Consider the following 22,635-nt stretch of genomic DNA (forward strand, 5'->3'; position numbering starts at 1 on the left):
CTGTTCACAGTTTTAAATGTTCTTACTCTTATTCTACACTTTTGTTTTGTGTTTAGATTAATACAGCCTCATGTTTTCATCAAAACTCTAAAAGACAAACATATTATATTACAAATGTAATATGTGATGCTCTGAACGGGTTTTTGGAGATTCTGTGCTCTATCCTCTAAATCAGTTGAAAACTGAATCATTATTGTATTTACTGCTGCTTGCACCTTTTATCTCAAAATAATTACCATATTACTGTTTTTGTAGCATATTGTCCTTGTATGTAACAAGCCTTGTCCTGTTAACTCAAACATGCTATTATAAAAGCACTATATTGTGCCTTTTATTAGGAGTTCAATTGTTCAGCCAAATTGTAAAATACTGTTCTATTCATATCTTAATGTCTGTGCCAATAGAGAAAGGCTGGAGCCAAACACCCACACTTCAAACACAGCTCTTTTCTTGTCCCTGAGCACAATCCTCTGTTTGAGAGAAGAAACTGAGAAATATTTAGCTATACCCACAGTTCTGGCCAGGTGATAAAAAACCAACTGTTTCTTATGAAAGAATACATGATTAAAGGGGGTTGGAGGTCTTTTTGGTTCCCAGCTGTAGCTGTATAGAAGAGCACAGTTCCAACAGTGAAAGAGCAGTGTTCCACAGTTTAATAAAAGTAAGAATAGTGTACATCTTTAGGGCAGCATAATAACATTAGTGTTATACAATGGAGTGATGTGAATGAGCAGCAGAAAGACTCAACTTATACATATTTTTTACTGCAGTTGTAATGTTTTGCTTTCTTTTTAGGTTTTGCTATCGTTTAAAGTTTTTTTTTTACTAGAGTGCTGAGCACATTCTTAAAGCAAACGATTATTCACTATGTATTGTATGTATATGAATGAATCTAAACGGAATATATTTGCAGATTAATGGGGAGGTCATTCATTTTTCATGCCTGCTATACTAAATACCAAATACTGTTTCCAGGTCAGTATTTGCTCATAGTTCCTCTTTGTCTGGCCTTGAAATCCAATTTCCATTTCAACCCCAGTACAACTAACTGATGAAGAAGACACTTTTTTGCACTTTTGATTGTACTCATTGTATTTCCCAGCAGAGTAGATCAATACCAGTCTTTTTATTCTTAATTATATTCCCTTATTTATCCACTCCCTGGATAATAAAAAATTTCAGGGGCTGCTGAGTGGCTCAGTTAGTAAAAGCACTTGCTCAGAGCACAGGGCTATGGCTTAGATGTCACTAGTGTTGCTATGACTGTAACCTGCATTCTTCATGTGACAGATCACCCCAATGTAAGCTGGATATTATTTAGTATCTTCTCACCTTTCCGTAAAACACGCAACCACTGTGCCTGGTCTTGTGATAACATGACTGAGAAATGTGCCACACCTCGATCTGGTGCTGAGAAACTCGCAGTGTTTAAAGTTGAATGGCTTTCACAGATAAGCGTGTACACAGATCCTCATTCTCCTCCTGCACTACTAGAGTCCTAAGCATAAAGCTGAGCTTTGGACAGCTAAAATCCATATTCCGTTGGCTGTATTAGAAAAACAGTTGTGATTCCAAATAAAAAAATAAAATAAAATCACCACTAAGGGGGAAGCATCCATTAGAATTCCTATTAATCTCCCATTTTCTAAACTAAAGACATTGAAACATTTCCTTCTCGAAAGAATGTCCTATGCTGTCGGGGTAAAAGGACTGTCTTTCTTGAAGGAGCTCTTCAGAACCAGCAGTGAAATAGGAATCAGAGAACAGTTTTCAAACTGTTCAAAGCCAAACTAAGGGGGAAGTGCATTTAACACTGAATAGGATGAACATTTTTACACAAAGAGCTGTGGGACCCAAGAACAAGATAAAAGGCATGTTTTTTAAGCTGGTGCCTTGACTTCTATTAAAAAATTGCTGAATAAGACCTTCATGATTAGCGATGAAACTCTTAAGCAAGCTAGGTGAGCTGATTATCCACCTCAAGTTTGCTAACTTTCCTCATGTTATTTGATATTAAGAAACGTTTGGGAAGGTTATGAAATATGTAAGATTTTCATTCATTCATTCTTTCCCCATATACCAGAGACCCTGGAAGAATTAGATTTTTAGCTGATTTTGTGGTTTTATTTTCTATATAGGGAGCAATTCAAAGAGGAGCAATTTTATTGTAAGCAGTATTGAGAGTTGTGCTAAAAACTGTTGCTTTAAATGGGATTATCTGTGTTTTTTATACCTCTTAAGCTTTATATTCAACACTTTTTGGCATTTTTTTAATCTATTTACTTTTCTGCAGTGAAGTTTTTAGAATGACCATGCCAACGTATTCTGCAAGTTAGGATACCATATTTCAGATTAAAGCTGCATTGTTCTGAAGATATCTCAAATTCCTGCAGCCATATACCTTTGATGCTGATATGCTTGTATTAGTTTCCAGTCAGGACTCGGTCAGTCTTTACTTTTTGTGGAGTAGTAGGGACTGAAGCATCCCTCATATCCTGTCCAAATTTACCTGTGCGGTTTCTCACATGTAAAGCAATAAGCTAAATTTTTAATTTTTAAATTTAAAATGCTGGTGTGTATGGTATTGTGGCAACAACTAGCTCTAAATGCTTGCAAAATAAAGGGAATTTCCCTCAAGGTCTGTCTGTGCCAGCCCCCCTACCCGTGAAGCTCACAGTCTCTCTTTTTAACACTTTGAAGTGTTAATAAATTTCTAATGACTGTTCCTGAACAAGTAGGCTCTTCCTGAGTGCGTGCTTCAATAATCTCTCTCTCTGCTATCTGAAGATATATGGTCAATGAAATATTTCCTTTGCTTTAAACTGTTTTGTGCTGTATGAGTCACTCCACTTTTGCTTGAGGCCCAGACCATTTTACGCAGGTTCACATCAAGCTACTGAAAATTCACTAAGGTGAAAAGGGGTAAGTAATTCAAATGAAATATTCTTGTTATTGCAGATCCTGTTGCTTGTGTTCTATCTAATTGCGAATTGAATTATTCCTGGCAACAAAACCACCAACAACAACAAAAAAATGCTTATAAAAAATATTCCTCTGGGAAGTTTTTGGGAGGAAGTGTATTGGGAAATTAACCATGTTGTACAGTAGCCTGTTGCTCATTACTTTTTAACAATTGCTTCAGCAGTCAGATGATGTTTATGAAATAACATGTCATATGAGCATTCTATACTGACCACTGTCTGGATTTTCAGTGAATGCTTATAAAGTTTATCCTACTTTGAAAAAATAATGTAATGTTTCTGATAGATTACACTATTACCTACCCTACTGAAAAGTGTGCAAGACTTTTTCAATATTCCCAAAACAAATTCAGAGAGAGTGCACATACAGTACTGTAGAACTGTCATACAAGCTTTCTGAAATGAATATGCTAAAGTAGAAATTATACAACACAATCTTTTCCTGTGCTTCTAACGACACAATTATTAGAGCAGAAGAAAAAAGTGAAGCAATAATCCCCAGGAGTTACAAATTCCTGATGCTTTTCCATCACTGTTTCTCCAAACAATTACCCCCATAACATAACAAATATCTGTTGTGTATTTTTCAGCAGCACTACATTGACTGTCTTCATTTGCAAAACTCCTGTGTAGTCTAGCAGAGCATATAATATTTAACTGATGAATGCTTAAAATACAACTAGAAGCTCTTAACATCACTATTCAAATCATAATTTTCTTGTAGGAGGTGTATGCATTTGGCTTTGACAATAAAACTTGCTTTGATGTCACCATCCAACAAGGTGAGATGTGGATTTTTAAGACTTGAATTTCTATTTTTTTTTTCTGGATTCTCGTATTTGTATTAAGCTAGGTCTGTTTATCCAGCTACTGCCTGGAGAGTTTGCACTCTAATGCTTTGAGCCCCAGACTGTGACTGTGATATGTCCAGATCGGGGATCAATCTTCACTTACAGTACAAAGAGTATTGATCCCAATGAGGTCTCCAGATTTGTGCAGCTTCTTCCCAAACAAAGCTTCTTCCACTGTCTGGGACAGCGTTCATTTATGCTCTCGATTAGTTTTCCTCTTTTCCTGAGGAACATCCCTTTAATATTATGAATTAAAAGGCGGAATTAATTAAATTTATGCATAGCAACCTGCTGATTATTGAGAAAATTCAATTTAGATTATTCTATAAATTTGTTTTTGATTTGCTTTGCAATTTTGAGGGAAGCGAAACGCATAACTGAGAGGAAAAAGAATTATGAGAAATGCATCTAGATTGTTCACGTAGTAACAGTCGTTTCATTTTCCATGGACTAAAACTGAAATATTTTTTCTTCCTTTTTGTTAAGTACCCTTCCAGTTTGGGAATTGCTAATCCTGGGTCAGCGAGTCAGAGCAAAGACTCCTGTGCGTCATTCCTATGGCACATTGACAGCACTGCAACTTCAGGGTTGAAGCTTTGAGAACTATTTTTCAGTAACAAGCCAAATGATGCTAGTTTTCACCTCAGCTTACTTGGGCTTAAGCTGCCCAAACTTGATGAAAACATCTGGGTTTGAACCAACATTAATGGTTTTGGGAGTTTAACAGTATTGATGAAAGATGTTGATTTCTGTCTTTTCCACTTCTTTTCCCCCTCACACCGCATATTCTGAGGAAGAAAAGTCATTGTCCAAATGGTTACTGTCTGGTGAAACTAAGTCTTCCTTTCTTTGCGCCTTCCAAGAAAAACTGTAACAGTTGTAAAAGCAGAAATAAACTAGGCTATTTATTGGATGAATGAATATTTAGAATATTATTTTTAAACCACAGGATTTTTTTTTCCTTCATAGTACAAGATGTGTTTTATTTTCATTGTTTCTCTTTTGCTTGACAGCGGAAAGGAGCACAGAACGAGGCCAGACTTATTATCACCAGTGGGCCACATCAGACACCTTGGGTGTTCTTGGCTGCTCCTTAACACATAGGTCAAAACTAACAACTGAAAGGAGTGAAACAGCAACAGGAATAGGCTCTATGACATTAAAAGGCCAGAACAAGTCATTTACTTGTTTAATTTTAGTTTCAGTAATTTTCTCTTTGCAAACCTTCCCTTTTCTTAAACACAGCCAAAAAAGGTATAACTCACATTTAGGTGTCCTATGTTTTTTTTTTACTTTACTTTATATTTTTGGATTGCACTCTGAGAAATAAAAAGGGACAACATACTTCATATAAGAAGATATGCATTTAGTTTTATATGAGAAGGAACAAGCACTGGTTAATTCCACACTGAAAAATATAAAGCAAAAGCTTTCTTCTGGTGTCTCAACAGCCAGAATGTTGTGTTTCTCCTGTCGGTTTTTCAGCTTGGAATTAACTGATACTTGTTCCTTTTTGCAACTGACACATGCTGGCACAAATCCCCACTTGAACATCTTTATTTTTATATTATTAATAACTGATAAATATTTTGTATTTTAATTATTGTTTTGTTGAATTTGACTACAAGTAGCACTTAGTCTGAAAGTCAAGTGAAGGTTGTTGTCCAAGAGCCCATCTTCCCTCCCCACCCCTCAGCACTATGATAAACACATGGGAGAGGCCGTTCCAAAGTGGGATTGCGGTCAGGGCATGTGCTCATCTGCTCTGGCTCATCGAATGGAAAATCAGGAATTGCCTAACCAATGTCATTTAATTTTGGAAGTCGGTTTAGATTGGATTGTACAGATTCTCTCAATACATGTTCCCGCATCTTCATTGTGTGGCATTTGGGTGTGTATTGCAAAATAGATTTCTTTTAAATATTACAACCGTTTATAAATTTGCTGCATTCATTCCCCAAAGCATATGTTTTGCTATAGGTGTAGTGAAGAACAGACAGGGTTAAATAACATGAGATGTCGCTGGTGTTTGGAGGTTGGGATAGCAAATGAGCAGTTTAACTAGCAAATACATAAAAGAAAAAGAACGGCCTTCTTTAAGACTTGTGCTTCAGGATTGTGACCTAGCTTGGTTGAGAAGAAACAAGTAATGAGGTGTGTTTTCAGGAACTGTATTAAAATGACCCAGGACATTATAGTCATTTATACCTCTCCTGTCAAAGCAGAGTGGGGGAGAAAACTGTTTCTGTGTACTAAATTGTTTTTTGACGTGTTGACGTAGTAACTATACTTAAGATCCTAGGGAGGTTCATACACACTGCATGATGAAGCATTTAGCAAACAAAATCTATTTTAAAGTACCCATTTTATGAAGGGTTTGAGGTTCTTACATATATAGGGCTAGCATTGATACACTACAAAAAACAAATTGATGTTTTTTTTCCTCCTGTTACCAAAATCTATATCATGAAGTGCTGCTTTTCCCCATTTCCCACGCTGGTTTTGTTACAGAGCCTCTACTTGTTCTAACTTTTTGCCAAAGTTTTGTTTTGCCATGCAAAATCAAAAAGCTTCCAAATTCTTATTCTGTACTGAAATGAGTATTACAAGGGGAAAAAGTTCCCCCAGCATTTGAGAATTGGTAAAATGACACTCTTGGCTGCTGAACCAATGCCCAGGGATTATCCTCCAATTTCTCAACTCCCCTGTGTAATGTGGCTAATGCAAAGGCTGATGTTTCAAAAGTAACACTTCTCCCTGGTATCTGTGGGATGTCTGTCAAGAGGTTTCTTCACGTCTTCAGCAGCTGAGAGGCAGACATGACCACATTGCTGCACCTGTTACAGAGGAGTTTTGTAATGACTCAAGTGTTCATCAGTCACTCTTCTGCTGTAATTGTTAGCCATGTAATCCTACTAATAATCAGTAAAAAAGTGCAATATCAGTAAAAAAGCAGCTTGCAGCAGCTGTTCTTTAATGGTTTGGGAAAACTGGTTCTTTAAAAAAATAGAAGTCTTTCACGTCTTTCAGAAGTCATTCACCTTGTGGTGCTGTGCTTTTTTCATTGAATAGTTAGCATAGGAGTTGTCGAGGCCATGTCATGAGATGTCAATTAATGCTGCACAGCTGGAAACCAATATGGTTATGTTCTCTATGGCTGTCATCCAACTGTGTATTGAAATACAATACTCCCGTTACTAATATAAAGCCTGCGTTGATTCCTAGAGTCCATTTGTTCCCTTGTTCTTAAACTGTTTACATGGACACACAACACAAAGTTAAGCAGTAGTTGTGTTGCTATGGTTTCAGTGCCATCAGTCAGATCCCAGCATTCTACTCCCCCTCCAGGCAGGTTTTCTTCAATGGAGTCTATTGTTTTGCCCAATTTTTAAAGTACCTAAGTTTCAAGTGAAGCTGTTCAAATTCAGTCACCTAACAATTTTGAAACCCCCAAAACTCTGGAATCCACTGCTGGTTTTCCACCTCTGTATTGGTTCACAGCTCCTTTGGTGGTGATCATTTCCAGTGAAGTTTCCAGGTGAAGTTACTTTCCTAACAAGGAGAAATTAGGTGACCATGGCGGCACAGTATGTGAATCATGAAGCTGGAGCCTTGTTAAGACAAAAACGGAATGTGTCTTGTGATTGTGATCCTTTGTCACGCATTCCTTTTGTAGGCAGTCCCTGGAATAACTGCATGTTGCTCATTGTGTTCCTCGTGCTTTTCATTAACTGCGAGAGGGACTTGTAAATTTGAGGAAGTAAACTGTATGAGCAGGAAAGGAATTGCTGCTTTAAATCTGACAGCTCTGAATGTGTTTAGTGCCACCTTGGTGCCAATGTCTGAAGACACTTTTTTTACCTGTTCTGTTTGCCATGTAAAAATTCTTTTGTGTGTATGCTTTATTTTCTTGCCCTAGGTTCATGTTTGGTGAATTTAAGTAATAGGGTGAACTTCATTTTTTCTCAAATGCAGAATAAATAAAAAAAACCCACAGACATAAAACTGCATATTACAAAGGATATACACTCCATGGGTTTGTGAGGAGAATATGACCAGAATTTTAACTAAATTTTTCTCCACCTTCCCCTTTTTACAGAGAAAATAAAAAAAATTGTTCTCACCCCAGTGGAAACTATTGTAACAACAGTTAGTAAGGAGAAAAAAAAAAGACTCCCAGTTGATCTTCAAAACAAAGTACGTCGGGTCCCGGAGATTATTTAATGAGGTCTGGGTTTCATAGCAACTGACAACTATAGAGTTTCTTTAGAGGCTTTTTCAGTGATCTAAGCCTCTGGGGTGCTGCTTAGGAAGGATTTCTACTCTGACTTGGAGGTTTTATTCCCACCTGTTGCTTTGCTTCCATGAATTTCTTCGATCCACCTGTCTTGATGTTGAGCCTGAGTGGCCCAGTGCAAATTTTCATATCTGTCCTGAATCAGAATGTGCTTAGTTTGCCAAGAATCTGTCTGAGCTGTAGAGTAAAAAACTTCCAGCTGTGTATGGGCTGATGCTTAATTCCTCGAGCAGTACAGGATATGTTCCATACACAGTCCATCACAAAGTATTCACTTACAGTTTTACAACCATATGAAATGCAATAGGCATTTTTATTATTCCCTATTACCCATAGTTCCATGGTTTGCTGTTTTGTCTTCTCACAAATGGTGGGAATCTGGAGGTTTGTGGTGTTTATTAATTGTAAATATAAATTCTGTAACTGGCATGGAAATGAAATGTCGATTGTAATAAGACAAGGGTCTGATGTTTTTGTGAACGATGGGTTTATTTACACTTCGTCCCAGAACTAATCTGTCAAATGTGTCTTTTTGTCTGCTCTTCTATCTATCTTAATATCTGCCTGCCTAATATTTCCCGCATCTTACAGTATCTCTTACCCCCTCTTTCTGCTGCTCACACAAATTGCAAAAGACTTTTACTGTTAGCTTTCCCAAATAACTTATGATTGCTCTCTAGCCCATGGCTCTGTCAAGATGAAACTGATCAGATGATCAGAAACACGGCCCTGTGCACTACAGCTGTTAAAAATGCCCAAGAAAATCAAGTCACAACCAGATGTCCAGTACTTCATTTCTTCAGCACAAGCACGCAGAAGAAGGGGAACAAAGCCTCTTTTCAGCTAAAACCTTGGCAGAAAGCAAAACCACACCAAAGCCGGAGCTCTCGCTTTTTATTTTTAGCTGCAAAAGCAGAAAGAAACAGCAAATTTGCCCTCTGGAGAGAAACCCAGTGGCGCTCGGGAAGGAACCTGACAAACATGTCCCACCCCAGACAGAGTGGGTCGCACTTTGCTCTTGAAAAGGACCCAGGTTGTTTGTTCACCTGGTTCCCCATCGCTGGGTGAGGTTTCTGGATCTCTCTCCCCGCCTTGTCTCCAGATGTGTGTGTCCATGGGGCTGTCCTCAGCGTATGACTTAGCAGAGCTCACTGGGAGGGAAGCTCTGAAGGGCTGTTTAACACTGAGGATGCTGTCATTTGTGTTTATTTTGCCTGGCTTGTTTTAATGATTTTTAAATGTCAGATCTGTTAAAAATAATTATAGGAATAAAAAAAACTGTTTTTTTTTCCACCTCCATGTGTCATGGGGAACATCAGTTCAGCCTTCTCCAGGCAGGATGGTTTTTGTTAGCTTTGATTCTGAATATTTTCATTCTCTCGGATTGTGTTTCTTGAGTGGGTATGCTGTGAGCTCTCTGTCAATCTGTTGGAGCTGCCCTGCATAATTCAATTTATATTTTGTTATTATTTTATAAACTATTGTTTTTTAAGCCATACCTTTTACGTCTGTGGTGAAAGTATAACAAAGATTGGCAGATTTGTTTTTAAGCTCAACAGTGTGGTTAAAGACAGCACTTTTAGCTTGATTTACTTGGAAAAACCGAAATTACTCAACAATATTTGGCAATAGACATTAGTGGGAAGAGACACTAATGCTTTTAAGTATGTCACTTTAGAAGCCTAGCTGCCGATTGCCGATTTAAAATCCATTTTGACCATCTTCAATTAAAGTAGTTTCAGAGTGGGGGCTCTGCATGGTTACGTTTCTGCCTCTGCAATTAGGCGCCTTACAGTAGTTTTTTACAAAGGGAGAGGGGTAAGTCTGGCAAATTGAATAAGGTTCATGACCTTATTCTGAGCACAGATAGCCAGCCTGTAACAAAGGTTTCATTATGAAAACTGAAATGTGTCCAGGGAAGATTTATTGCCATCCATGCACTTAACTATAGTGTTAGTATTTTAAGGAGGAGGTAATGTAGAGGTCACAAATATCTTAAGGTTATTTATTATACATAATCATGTTCTTTGGGGGCAGGTGATGGTAGCACCACAGAAACCTTAATACAACTCAGGTAGATCTTTTGTCTTAGTTCAGAAGAGTGTTGGCAAATTTTTCCGCCCTGTCACCAACCACTAAAGCATTTACTGGACCAAACCCCTCTTGCGTGTATTTGTTAAAAGGAAGCCTTTTTTTCCATTTGTGACCATGGCTGGTATCAGTTTTTATTCTGAAGCATACGCTTTGGTCTCATCAAATTGTTTATACTGCATGTCAAACGGAAAAACAAAAAAATAGAACGTGTGGACGTGATGTCTTGAAAAGAATTGATACATTGAAGGTTTTCTGTAAAAAGCTTGAAAAAATACATTAAGCTTCTGAGTTGAGTTCTTATTGCAACAATCTATCCTCTGATTTAAAAAATGAGTAGGGTGATGCATTTTCAGCATGGAAATTGTAAAAATACTGACTTTCGTGCAGCGATTCTTAAAAAGTTGTTGTATATCTATCTTCTTTCTGCAGATGCAGATTTTGGATAAATTCCCCATTGAGGGAGGCCAGAAGGATCCCAAGCAGCGTATCATCCCTTTTCTGCCAGGTGAGGAAGTACACAGACCGCAGCAATGATTTCCTTTGTGGCTTCCTTGTGGTGAACTTGGTGGTTGCTCACTTTCTTCTTGCACTGATGGTTGAAGACTGTATTGCACTAAAACAATTGTGTTTTTTATCACCTGTTGTTATGTGTGAATACACTAAAACATAGTTTCAACAGTTTGTTGCACCTTAGTATGCACATGAAGGATCCAATCATTAATTGAAATACTTTTTTTCAGAAATCTTGTCATTTAAATCATTGTCATTAACACTGAGTTTTTTTTACTTATTTGGGGGCTGTGATTTGTCCAGGTAAAGGTAAAATGGGGACTCCCCTCCACCACCACCAATGTGGAGCCCCACCTGGATGAGCCTTAGTGCACCAGAATGCTCACCACACATCAGCTAAACCAAAGACTTTTGCACTTAACCAAAGACTTTTGCAAGATGTACTAGCAATTCTGTCTTTGGCAAGTGATTGTTAAATCTGAGACATTAAGGACTCATGAATTCATTAACCTAAGGGCTTTGACACTGCATGTGTATATAAGTTTGCTATTTTATGAATTTATGAAAATCAGGCACTTGTTAAAACTCAAGGTCTGGCTTCAAATTTCTGTCACTGAAGCTATGACTGAACACCTTAATAGGAATATGTTGAGTCACAGACACTGTAATGTCCTTGTACTCCATGAAGTTTCGTAGTTTATGATTCAGAGCACCCTACCTGTGAGTCACTACCTTAAATAAGTACTGTACTTCACTTTGAAATCTCTAGACTGGTTGGAACCTGCTTACAGAACTCAAATAAGTATAAAGATTCTAAGACAGGATATCTTGAAATGTTTAGAAATGTATAATGATTTTAGTACCAAAAACTACCTCTTTAATTTTCTTTTACTGATCATTACAGCTATTGAAGTTGCTAGTTGAGGATCTGGAGACAATAATCTTGGGGGTCAGTATTTGCAGTTCTCTGCTTCAAAGCAAGAAGCAGAAACTGAGGTGTTGGCCGAGCTGTAGGTAGTCTGAGATGCATTGCTCAAAAGGAATCCTCTGGTTTATCTTAGTTAATTAAGTTACCAGTAAATAATTAAGAGTCATCAACAGTCCTGGAACACAGGATAAAAAGATAGAGAATTTCACAGAGGGAGGGAAAGCATATGCCAGCTGAGTGGTCCTTGTTCGGACCTTCAAGAGTTTAGTATTTGAAGCTTAAGAGAGCTTCCCATTCATTGTTTTGGGAAACTCTGATTTCCTTTTTAAAGAATCCCTAGATTACAAATGGTCTCTCCTGGTTTTTGGATACATTTTTAAAATAGGGAGATAGGGTCCTATTCAGTTTGGAGTGTCTATTGGAAGAGAGATTTAACTTGGTTGTATTCTGTTTATTTAGAAGGGAGGTTTATCTTTCTTGTTGGTCGGCTAGGCATTATAGAGGATTTTGAATACTTGGTAGCAATCTGGGGTTTTCCTGTTGGTCAGGATGTAGGCGTCTGAGACACCTTGTTTGTAAATAGGGTATCCCATATGTAATATGTTGTTTAGTGTGTTGTATGTTGTTTAGTTTAAATTATTTTAGTTTGCCTCTGATGTATTACTCCTTTGCCTTACTTTTTTGCCAAAGCTGTGCCAGAGAACAGAGATCTCAGGTGCCTCTAACTATGCCAAGTGCTCTGATATATTCTTGGCATATCTTTATAATTTGGAGGTTATGATTATTTATTTTAGTTATTGATTGTTCCGCTTGGTATTTTCAGTAATTCTCTATTTTCTTAACCCTGCTATTTGTAGCAGTACTGAATGTCCTGTGACAGTGTGTAATGGGAGGCGCTGCGGTGAGCACCGGTAAAAAGTCAAAGCCCTGGGTCAGGGGACAGAAGCACCAGTGGGAGCTTAGCAGGGACCAGAAATAATACAAAAAGAGTGAAAAACTAACAAAAATGCAAAAAGAAAGAGTACCGCTGTGCTGCTTTTTCTCCAGGCTGGGCTTACCCTATTTAAAGTGGTTCAGTGTGGGGGAAAAAAAGAGCAGCTAGCGCAGTGGTGACCCGACTGGACTGACCCTATTTAGCGGGGTCCAGTCTGGTGAGCAGGGCACGTTAGGGAATAACAAAACAAGAGCTGTTGCATAACTAAAATGCGTGTGTATGCCTGCCCCAGTGAAAGTGCGTGATGGGACAGGTAAAAAGAAAAAGAAAACCTTACGCAGTTGCAATTCCCTCTGGGACTGTCGATGTAAACTCCTCCTTTCTGGGGGTGGCCCTGCTCGTCCCATTGGAGGGTGTCCAGTGTGCCTTTATAGGCCCTGCCCAGCTGGGGCTCATCATCTGGAAGCCAGGACAGCTGGGAATACAAAGGTGAGGCGTCGCCCTTCTACCAGGGCTCCGCCTCTATATTGGACACGCCCACTTGTAATGCCAGTCATTAATATTGGCATCTTGTGTAAAAAGGGGTGAATTTTAAACCTTTCCCTCTCTGTGAGCCCTTGGAATTAGCTGTCAGTGTTTCTCCCTGCTGGTACTAGTCTGTCAATCAGGAGTGGCTGTTTCATGTGGTGTGTGATGCTTTGTTTCACTCCAGAAGGCACTCCAAATACATGCCCAATCACATGTCTCCCAAACATCCTTCAATAGATATATTTTTAGAGTTCCTGCACTGCTGGCTCGAGCTGAGAGAAAGTATTCTGATCTAATTACAGTCTCAATATGCTCCTGCATTCTGTGGACATTTTGCATACTTCGGTGCCCATCATTTTTCTTGGTTCTAACTTTAGAGTTTTGCTTGAATATCTGAATCTTGCCACTTCTATACAAGATAAATGGAGAGTTGAAATAGTAGTGTCAACACTCAGATCCTGGGTCAAATCCATTGAGCAGAAATTTTCAGGTTGTGCAGAATCCGTAAGAAGGATGACTAAATTGATCATTGAATCAAATAAGTTTACACCAATGAGTCTTAATTAAATTCTTCACAAGGGATTAATTGTCAAATTAATCTGCTTTCAAGGTACTGCATGTTGGTGGATTGAGAGCTGGCTAATAAATAGAACATAAACAGTACAGATAAGCTATAACCACAAGAATTATGATGACATACTTCATGGAGTACCTCAGGGATCCAAATTTCTATCAATGATCTAGATTCTGGCTATAGTTAATTAGTCACAATATCAAATAAGAGGAATCACAAACTGTATAGAAGTTGAACAAGAAATACAGATATAATTGCACAAAGTTCAAAACTGGGTGAACAGGGTAGTTCATTTAAAATAGACAGCAGCAGAGTTACATGTAGGTATCAAAAACATGAAACAGTTTTTTTTTACAAAATTGTGTATAATTTTTGTCACTGTGTTGAAAAAATATATTACTTTTTTGGCATCAGTCCATAGAAGATCAACCAGTTTCTGGGCTTAAAGTCCTACTCTGACAGGTTAAATAACTGAATCTTTTTAGTCTTGAGCTGATAACTTTATGTAGGGTGAACAATGTGCCCCTTGGGGATAATAAAGACTCTACTCTGCTCGACTCTACCCTCAAAATCCTCAAAGGCACTGACACCATCATGGACGTCTTCAGAATCAACAGTGAAAAAAGTACCAGAGGTCACTAATGGAAACTAAGGGAAAGTGCTTTAGAAACAGGGAACAGGAGTTACTTTTTGCATAAAGAATTAAGATATTCTGGGATAATCTACCCAGTCCTGTAGCTGATACCCTTCTTCTTTCCTTCAAGAAAAGGCTGAATAAAAAGCTCTAATAACAATAACAAAATAACTAAATAACTAATAACAAACAAACAAGCTAGGTGGTTCAAATGGTCTTCTTTCTGTAACATTTCTCATGTCCTTGTGTTCTAAGGTCTGTGCTGGGGTGAGAGGTTATTGCTGGTATTTCGTCAGTACAGAAACCACCAGAGATATCAGCTGTATTGTGTCTGTTTCCTGTTCAGCTCACCTTGTTTTGAACTGGGTTGTCACGAAGTGGGATCTGGAAGGACACTGGCTTGCTTCAGGGCTCCACTGTCCTTCCATATATGTTCAAATTATCTTTACATCAAGACAGCCAAGGTCTAGGAAGATGGTTGTTTGTGTAGACTGTCTGCAGCTGGAAATGATTAAGGTCTGCCACATATGTTTCATGTTACCACTAGGTTATTAATTGTCAATATTATGTAGAATGAATAAGACCTAATGATTGCATAAAAGGCTAAATTAATAGCTTAATACCCTTACAAATGATTTAAGTATTGTGGGTTTGTCTGTTAACTCCATCTTTGATTCTGGAATTGCAAAGACAGTTTACACAGATACAAGCTACAGACTAATATAACCAGTCAGTCCTTTTTCAGCTTAAGTACAAAAAGACCCACCATTTAAAACTTCCTGCTTATGGAATCTGTAAAAAAAATAGTTGTTGTACAAAATGTACAGAATAGGAAAGTGACACTACTAATCAAAAGCTTTTATTAGACTATTATCTGTAAGACTAATTGGTATGCTTTTTGAAAGCAAGAGATAAGCCAGTATGGATGGCAAATATTCGCTTTAAATAGAAAATATCACTTGCACTCTCTGTGTTACAAATAAATGAATACATTCAAGGCATCAAGTAAATGCCTATAGTCCAATTTTAATTAGAGAGCCACGAGTCTGACAACTAGGATAATAAGACAAACTGTGGAAGTAGTGATACATTTATAGATGTCATATATTTACTTCTCCTGAATATGGGATGCATTTTGCATGCTAAGTAAGCTCTTTAATGTAATGCTAAATACACACCTAAATACATTTTTGGATGCCTGTTTAATATACACCATGCTATTTGTCAGGCTTCATATCTCCATTGGCCCTGGCTGTCTGCTAGTATCTGCCACTATCAATAGTGACATGCCAGTCATTGCTAGACTTTTCCGAAGTGTCTTTCGAATGAGCCTTTCCCCCAGCTGTGCTGCTGTTACTGTATTGCAGCATCAGGGATTTATTTTTGTCTTGTGTGGATCCAGATTGCTTTCTGCTTCACTCTGGATCTTCTGAACCGCAAAGGGTGTGGTGTTCTCTCAGGAAAGGAATCTGTCCTGCTAGAGTGGAAAAGGGGGAAAAGCCGTAATGTATTCAGCATTGATGTTTCGATCTGCTCCCTGTAAAATAAATACAAATAGGTGGATTTGGCAAGTTTATGAAATTGTTACTCACATGAAACCCCACTTAAATATTTATTTCTTGTAATTAAATATTAATTTATAGTTTATGAAATGCAAGTGATGTTTTTCAACTTTGACATAAAATATGTTTAGTTTCCAGCAAGCTGAATGTTGAGCTTTATTGTTACTGTACAACAGAGACGGGCAATGGTTTCAACTTGAATATTAAGATAGCTTAAAAGCTCAAATGATGTAAAAAAACATTGAGAGAAAGGTATGTTAATTTCTTAATTTTCTTTTAAAGCTGCCTTACTGCATTTATTTCAGTACCTTTTCTTCTGGCTGCTGTTAGGTGCTTGCCCGTAAAAAAAAAAAGTCATTGTCTTCTAAGCTAGTGAAAACTAGTTTTAAAGTGTGTACTACAAATAAACTAAAGTTTAAAATTTACTGTGCTGCTTTCACCCTCTCAGGTTCTCGTTACCATAGCAACAGGTTCAGCTATGAAATCTGGTATCAGGAGCTGAAGTTAATACTACTCTTCACCGTCATCTAGTGGCAGCCTAAAACATTGCATAAGTAAGATTTTACAGTGTGACAAATGTTACGTTTTTCTGTACTGCTTAACTAACTACAAACAAGCAGCTAGTTTTGGCACCCCCTCGACATTTCATTAAACTTTGCAGTACTTACAAGTCGTCTTCCACTTGTATTTTATTTTTGGCAATTATTTGTAGCATAGTGTAGCACAAATTCCGGTTTCTTTCTTCTGTTGATAATCAGAGCCTCTGTTTTGTACTGTTTGGAAAATAATTTCCAAAATGTACTCTGTATCCTGGTACTGTGCCAGAATAGCTAAACATGCAGCCAACATTGAATAATATATGTAGAAAACAATTTTATACTCTACACTCTATAAACAGTTGTTAAACAATTTTAATAGCAAACTTAGACATAACTGATCATATTTTAATATGGAAATTTTATCTGATTATGCATGTGGGTGGAATGTTGTTTTCAGCTGCACTATCCATTGCAGTCAGTTGACCTACAGAGTTCTCGCTTCAATCAACAAGTTCTTATGTTAACTCCCAAGGCCATTTTTCTTCCTTCATTTTCACAGACGTTTCTGTTCATCTCTTTTCGATAGCTGTCTCTTCCTTAACTGGATTCCAAGCAGGGCCATTAGCAGGGAGGAGGGGTCCCTTGTGAGCTTGCTCCTTCCTGCTCCTCTCTTGACTCTAGTGTGAATCAGCAGGCTCAGTCGTCAGCAAGGGGCGGACACACTTCAAACATGTCATGCTGCCTCAAGGTGTGCAAAAGCATAGCATCCCCCAGATGGGAGGAAGTGAGGTGGAAATCTAATTTCCTTTAACTGTCCGCATTATATATCCGACGAATACGTGTTCACTGCCCAAAGACTCTGCACATATTTTTTTTTTAATTCTGGCCATCACTTTTTATTTTTTCCTTTTTATTCTGGCCCTCACTGAGAGATATTCTTATCTTTCTTTCTTTTGGAATAGAAAAAATTACCATTACTGTTAGTGAGCACAGCAGCTTGGGAGTAACATCACTTATAAAAGCACAAAGAAACAATGCATACATAAGCACTCAGCCACCTTTAACCTAGCCACAGGCAGGCATCTGGACTGTAGTGGCACAGCCTGGATTGACATCTACAAATTCCAGGTTATAGGGCACGTAAAACCATGTAAGAGGACACTCTAACTGGATGAACCACTTGCCAGCTGCTTCAGGACACTATACTATTCTAATTCAAGCTGCAAGAGAAATCTTCATTGCTGCCTCTGCCACCACCGTATCCTTGCCTTACAACACTGCAATAATCATGGACTTCACTACATAATGCTTTTGATTTCAAGTTCATATCAAACAATTGTCTTGATCGAGGAAGCATCATTCCCTTCAGCTCTTTACGTTCATCTTTTTAAAGTATACTTCTTACTGTATAATTTTCAACACTATTTTAGCCTACCAAATATATTAACTTTAGGAAAGGTAAAAATTAAATTCTTTTGTTAAGTGCATCACTTCATTGAGCTACCCATTTTGCTTGTTCAAAAAATTTTAGTCTTGGACACCCACATGAGCTCCTGAGGCAGTGCTTCAAAACTAAACATCTCAGTTGAAGAACTGATTCAGTCACTCAGCTTTTCAGCTTTCAGAATTCTGCTTTCCTGGCATCAGTGCTCTAACCTGAGCTGTGGTGGGCTCACCGCTTGGTACAAGATAAAACACTTCTCTGCCCGAATTCAAACCCAGCCCTGAGCTAATGCAGCTGCTGATGAAAGAGAAAAAGCTTTTTACTCTCAAGTCGCGTTCATTTTTTAAGCGCATATAACCCCCAGCAGACTGAAATTAGCAGCTAGATGATTTGTATGATAAAGTGCTGATGAAGTGCATTCTATTTTGTAGAAACTCAAAATCTTTCTTAATTTAACACTAACATTGCTACATTTGTTACAGGAAAATGTCAGAACTTTAGCCTAGAGATCAATTAAACTCAACTTTACACCACTTCCTAGACCATTAATGAGTGTGAGATTGTGTAAATCCATCATTGCGTCTGCTCCAAAAATGTTCGCATTTCATTTGTACAGCAGAGTGAACTGGGGCAACTGAGGTAAAGTACCTTGTTCAAGGATACAACTCTATTGTCTGCTGTCTGGACTTGAAACCACATCCTTCCAGTAATGAATCCAGAGATCTAAATTTTATTCTGTCAAGCTTCAAGTCAATCATGTCTCAACCCGTAGGTGCATGAACGATTTTAATTTTTCTGGCAGGTAAAATCCTCTTTCGACGAAGTCATGTGAGAGATGTTGCCATGAAAAGACTGCGGCCCATTGATGACTACTGCAGGGTAAGAGGAAATATCTTCCACAGAGAGTGTCTGCAATGCCTGGGTGATTCCAAGCTTTTGGCCTTTACTGTAGTGTATACACATTGACTGATCTTTACCACTGACTGTCTCAAACAAATATAGTGTAATTTCCAGGAACCATGATCTAAAAGGTTTCTCAGTACCTATGGATGAAGTGGTAGTCTATATCCAAGTTCGTCAAAGTGATGTTTAGTGTGTGTGTGCTATGCGTGCTAAAATCTCCATTGGCATCCTCTATGGTGTGCGGATCTTGATGGTGTTTTAAAACCAGTCCAATGTTGTGGTCAAGAAATCATCAGTACAGTAGACATTGTGCAAAGACAAAGGCGAAGAGGTGTGTGATGATACTGAAAAAAGTGATCACTTTTGTACCTCCCAATGAAATTGCCTGGGAGGTGGGGGGGGAGTCACTTGCTAATACAAATGGGCACTAATTCCTATAGGTGTTTTCAAACCCCCCAAAATATAACAGTACAAATATAAAAGGGGCAACACTGAGCTACCCAGGAAAAACACAATGTCACAATTGACATACAGTACAATTTTCATCTTCTAGGCAATATTGGGATACAAAAAATAAGGCAAACTGAATGTTAGGATCCATATATACCTATGAGATATTTTAACATAAAAAAAAATGCAAAAGCATTTACCCCACTACAAAGGTTCTACATTTTGTCGCTGTCTAAGGTTAAAATCCTGATGCTTTCAAGCAGGACTTTATATTTCAAATCTACACGTTTCATTCCAGACTGAGGAATCTAAAGAATGCTGTCAATAAATGAAAATTGTGACATTTTCAATTGCAAATATTTGAACCCCTTTGCTATGTTTAACTACCCAAGAGTTTTTTGTGTTTGGACAGTGAACTCAATGCCACTGTCCCCATCAGTTCCTTCAGACAGACCTTGAATTTCAAGCCACAGCTCACATAGTGAAATGAGAAATCTACCATGAAGACCAAGGGAAACAAATTGGCCAGGAAGTGGTAGAGAGGTACTGATCAGAAGAAGGTTACTGATTCCCTTTGAGTACAGTGAATTAAGAAGTGGAATGTGCCACCCAAAGACTACCTAGATCAAGTTGCCCTTTCAAATTGAGTATATGGGTAAACATGAAAATGATTGAATCAGTTAGCTAATAGCAAAAAAAAACAAGTCAGATGGGCAGAATGGCATTCTCTCTTTTGTAAACCATATTATGCTCATCAGCCTCCCAGATGATGAAAAGGCAAGAGAGTGCCAATAAGCTATTCGCTAGTGTGCTTTTACTTGCCCAGTTTCCTGGTGCTCCAGGAGTTCACTGATGCATAAAAGCATGTGGACCTTGTGTGATTGTGTTTCACATTGCTCTCCAGCCATAATTCAATGCTGCAAGATGGGGTAATGATCTGAGGTTGCTATGATGTCATTCTCATTTTACATTGTTCACCTCTCTGATGAAAGTTAATGTGATTGTATTACAGACCTAGATCATGCCCTATTTAAAGGCTATATAGTTAAGAAACAATATTAATATCACAGTGTGATCAGACAGACAACTTGCTGTGGAGACCATAATTCATTCTGGGATTTGGGTCTATCAGCATTAACCTATGGCCCCATAACCTCATCATCTCCTTTCTTCACTGTACTTCTTGTAAGTGAATCTGTGCAATGGGGCTCATCTTACTTGGCCATTCTTTGCTCTCTTCTGAATGATTCAATGTTTGAGAAATGATATTTTTAACATAATGGTATCTCATTCATTAGCCTTATACAATGGCTGAATTGTCAGTCCTTTTTCCCATCCTTTTGCCAGCTTTAAGCCTTGCATTGAAAAAGCTTTTAGAGCCTTGTTTAATTGTGCAAGTACTTCTAAACAGGTTACAGCATCATGGACTGAAGAAATCTACCAGCCTGCTGTTGTATGCAAGTTTAATTTCATACTGTACATCTTCAGTTCACTAACCATAGATTTAACAACCAGTATCTTCAAAGTCTGTCATTGTATTATTATTTGTTTAGAGTGAGGAGCTGTGGTAGCTTGTGTTCGCTGCAAAGGAACAATTAAAGGTTCATTAAGGTTAGAAAGAAAAAAAACTTATTTTTCACTTAAGAGCTCCTGAAGTACTCTTAGCAGCCAAAACATCATGCTTTTCAGCATGGAATTAGCCTTGACTTATTCCTTTATATTTTTTTTCTTGCCTCTTCTGTTACTTTTTATTTTAGAAGAAGAAAATTTATGATATTTCTTGTAGATTAAATAAATAGTCCATACACTACTATGTTAAGCCAACTAATAAGACCTGCTCGGTATGATGCCTGTGGACACAATTGTGTTTTTAAATGTCGGATTAAAGAAATTTGTTTGAACCTTAAATTCCAACCATCTTATTGAAGATTAAAAAGAAACTGGGTAAGATGTAAATGTCCTATTGTTTACACAGTGAATTAAATTTCTCAGCTTTGCTGGATTGTTAGCAAAAACTGCAATAGGTTGTTCTTCCCAAAACATTTGGTCATCTTTCAATAGACTGTGATTTTAAAACAGATTTCTGTTTACAGGAATCAGATCATTCCCTTGAAGTGAAATTAGCCTTGCTGATATATTGGCTAATTGAATCGATCCTTCAGTGTCTCAGATGATGGATGTTTTTTTACGCTTAGGCCACCCATTTGAATGAAATGCCTCCTGGGATCTACGCACACCAGTTCTGCCACAAGCAAACAGGATTTTCAAAAAAGTAACTTTAATGTTTACCAGAGAGGATGGGGGGTTTCACTCAAATTTTTCATGCTTTCATAGAGACCCACAAGTATTTGAAATTTAGACAAAACAAGAAAGTACGCTCCATCTGTCAATACTGAAACACAGTTACTAATACCTAATTAATCTGCAACTAATTTAAGTCAAAATAAATAACATAATAACAAAGATAAAGGAAATCATAATACTGTTATTTTGTGGGTAATGTTTAGTGAAGGCACACACCACAGAGTACATAGATCTTGGTTTTATTTACAGACACACGTTACTGACATGATTTTGTGTATGACACTCGTCATAGATTGTTTTCTGCATTGTGCATGATTTACTTGACTTTGGAGCTCCCAGAATCTTGGTGGTGCCTTAAAGTAACTGGAAGGAAAAGATTTTCAGTAATTAATGATGTACAGTACATTTCTCATGCTTTTTGCAAGACTGATGAGCTCAGGCCGCTGTACAATATAAGAGGCCAGTGTATTATGGAAAATGATCTAACCTTTAGGGTGGAGAACACTGTCAGTATTTTCTTTTAGATTTATGCCTCTGATTTCAAATGGTATTGATTAAACCCTCCCTTGGTTCCTTTCTATTTTAACAAGGCAGTGAGGAATGCTTATTAAATTTTACTAGCCAGCAATCAGATGTGTGCTGTTAAAAACTCATTAACACTTGTGTGTTAGAAACAGCCCTGTTAACTGTATTTGTGTATTGATGATGAACTGGTCCAAGAACTTGCTAAAGGACAGCATACTCTGTACTGAGTACTCAGCAAATCCGAAGAGTTCTGATGTTTTGTTTAACTTATTTAATCAAATATACATCACTTACATCAATGCCAGAAATGCTTCTTAAAATTAGAAAAATAGTTGCCAATCTTCTAAAAGGTCTATGTATAAGTATACAATTATGCTTTTAACACTCACAGCATCATGCTTTGAAAAGGTAAAGGACCTTGGTGTTATACCAGGCAGAAAATATTATAGACATGCAAGCATTTGGTATGTCTAATTCAGTATTTTGTACTCCAAATAATTCAATTGGGAGAAAATAATAAAATGAAAGTTCAACAGCCTCTGTTGTTTTGAAAAGACTTGAGCAATTCCTTAAAGAA

The 22,635-nt window shown here is 37.7% G+C and overlaps 1 protein-coding gene across 5 annotated transcripts in view; it reads left to right on the plus strand.

Annotated features, from left to right (window-relative positions):
* The window catches only part of sh3pxd2aa (SH3 and PX domains 2Aa), a 142,321-nt gene that overhangs the window by 29,447 nt on the left and 90,239 nt on the right, over nt 1-22,635 (plus strand). For all 5 annotated transcript variants that reach the window (XM_088917581.1, XM_088917583.1, XM_088917582.1 and 2 more), the window contains 2 exons: nt 10,653-10,728; nt 18,679-18,755. In XM_088917581.1, the coding sequence (XP_088773707.1) occupies nt 10,653-10,728; nt 18,679-18,755 (153 nt within the window). The remainder of the gene's footprint in view (nt 1-10,652; nt 10,729-18,678; nt 18,756-22,635) is intronic.

This window comes from Atractosteus spatula, chromosome 5 (assembly GCF_055471065.1).
Source record: "Atractosteus spatula isolate fAtrSpa1 chromosome 5, fAtrSpa1.hap1, whole genome shotgun sequence".
Taxonomy (NCBI): Eukaryota; Metazoa; Chordata; class Actinopteri; order Semionotiformes; family Lepisosteidae; genus Atractosteus; species Atractosteus spatula.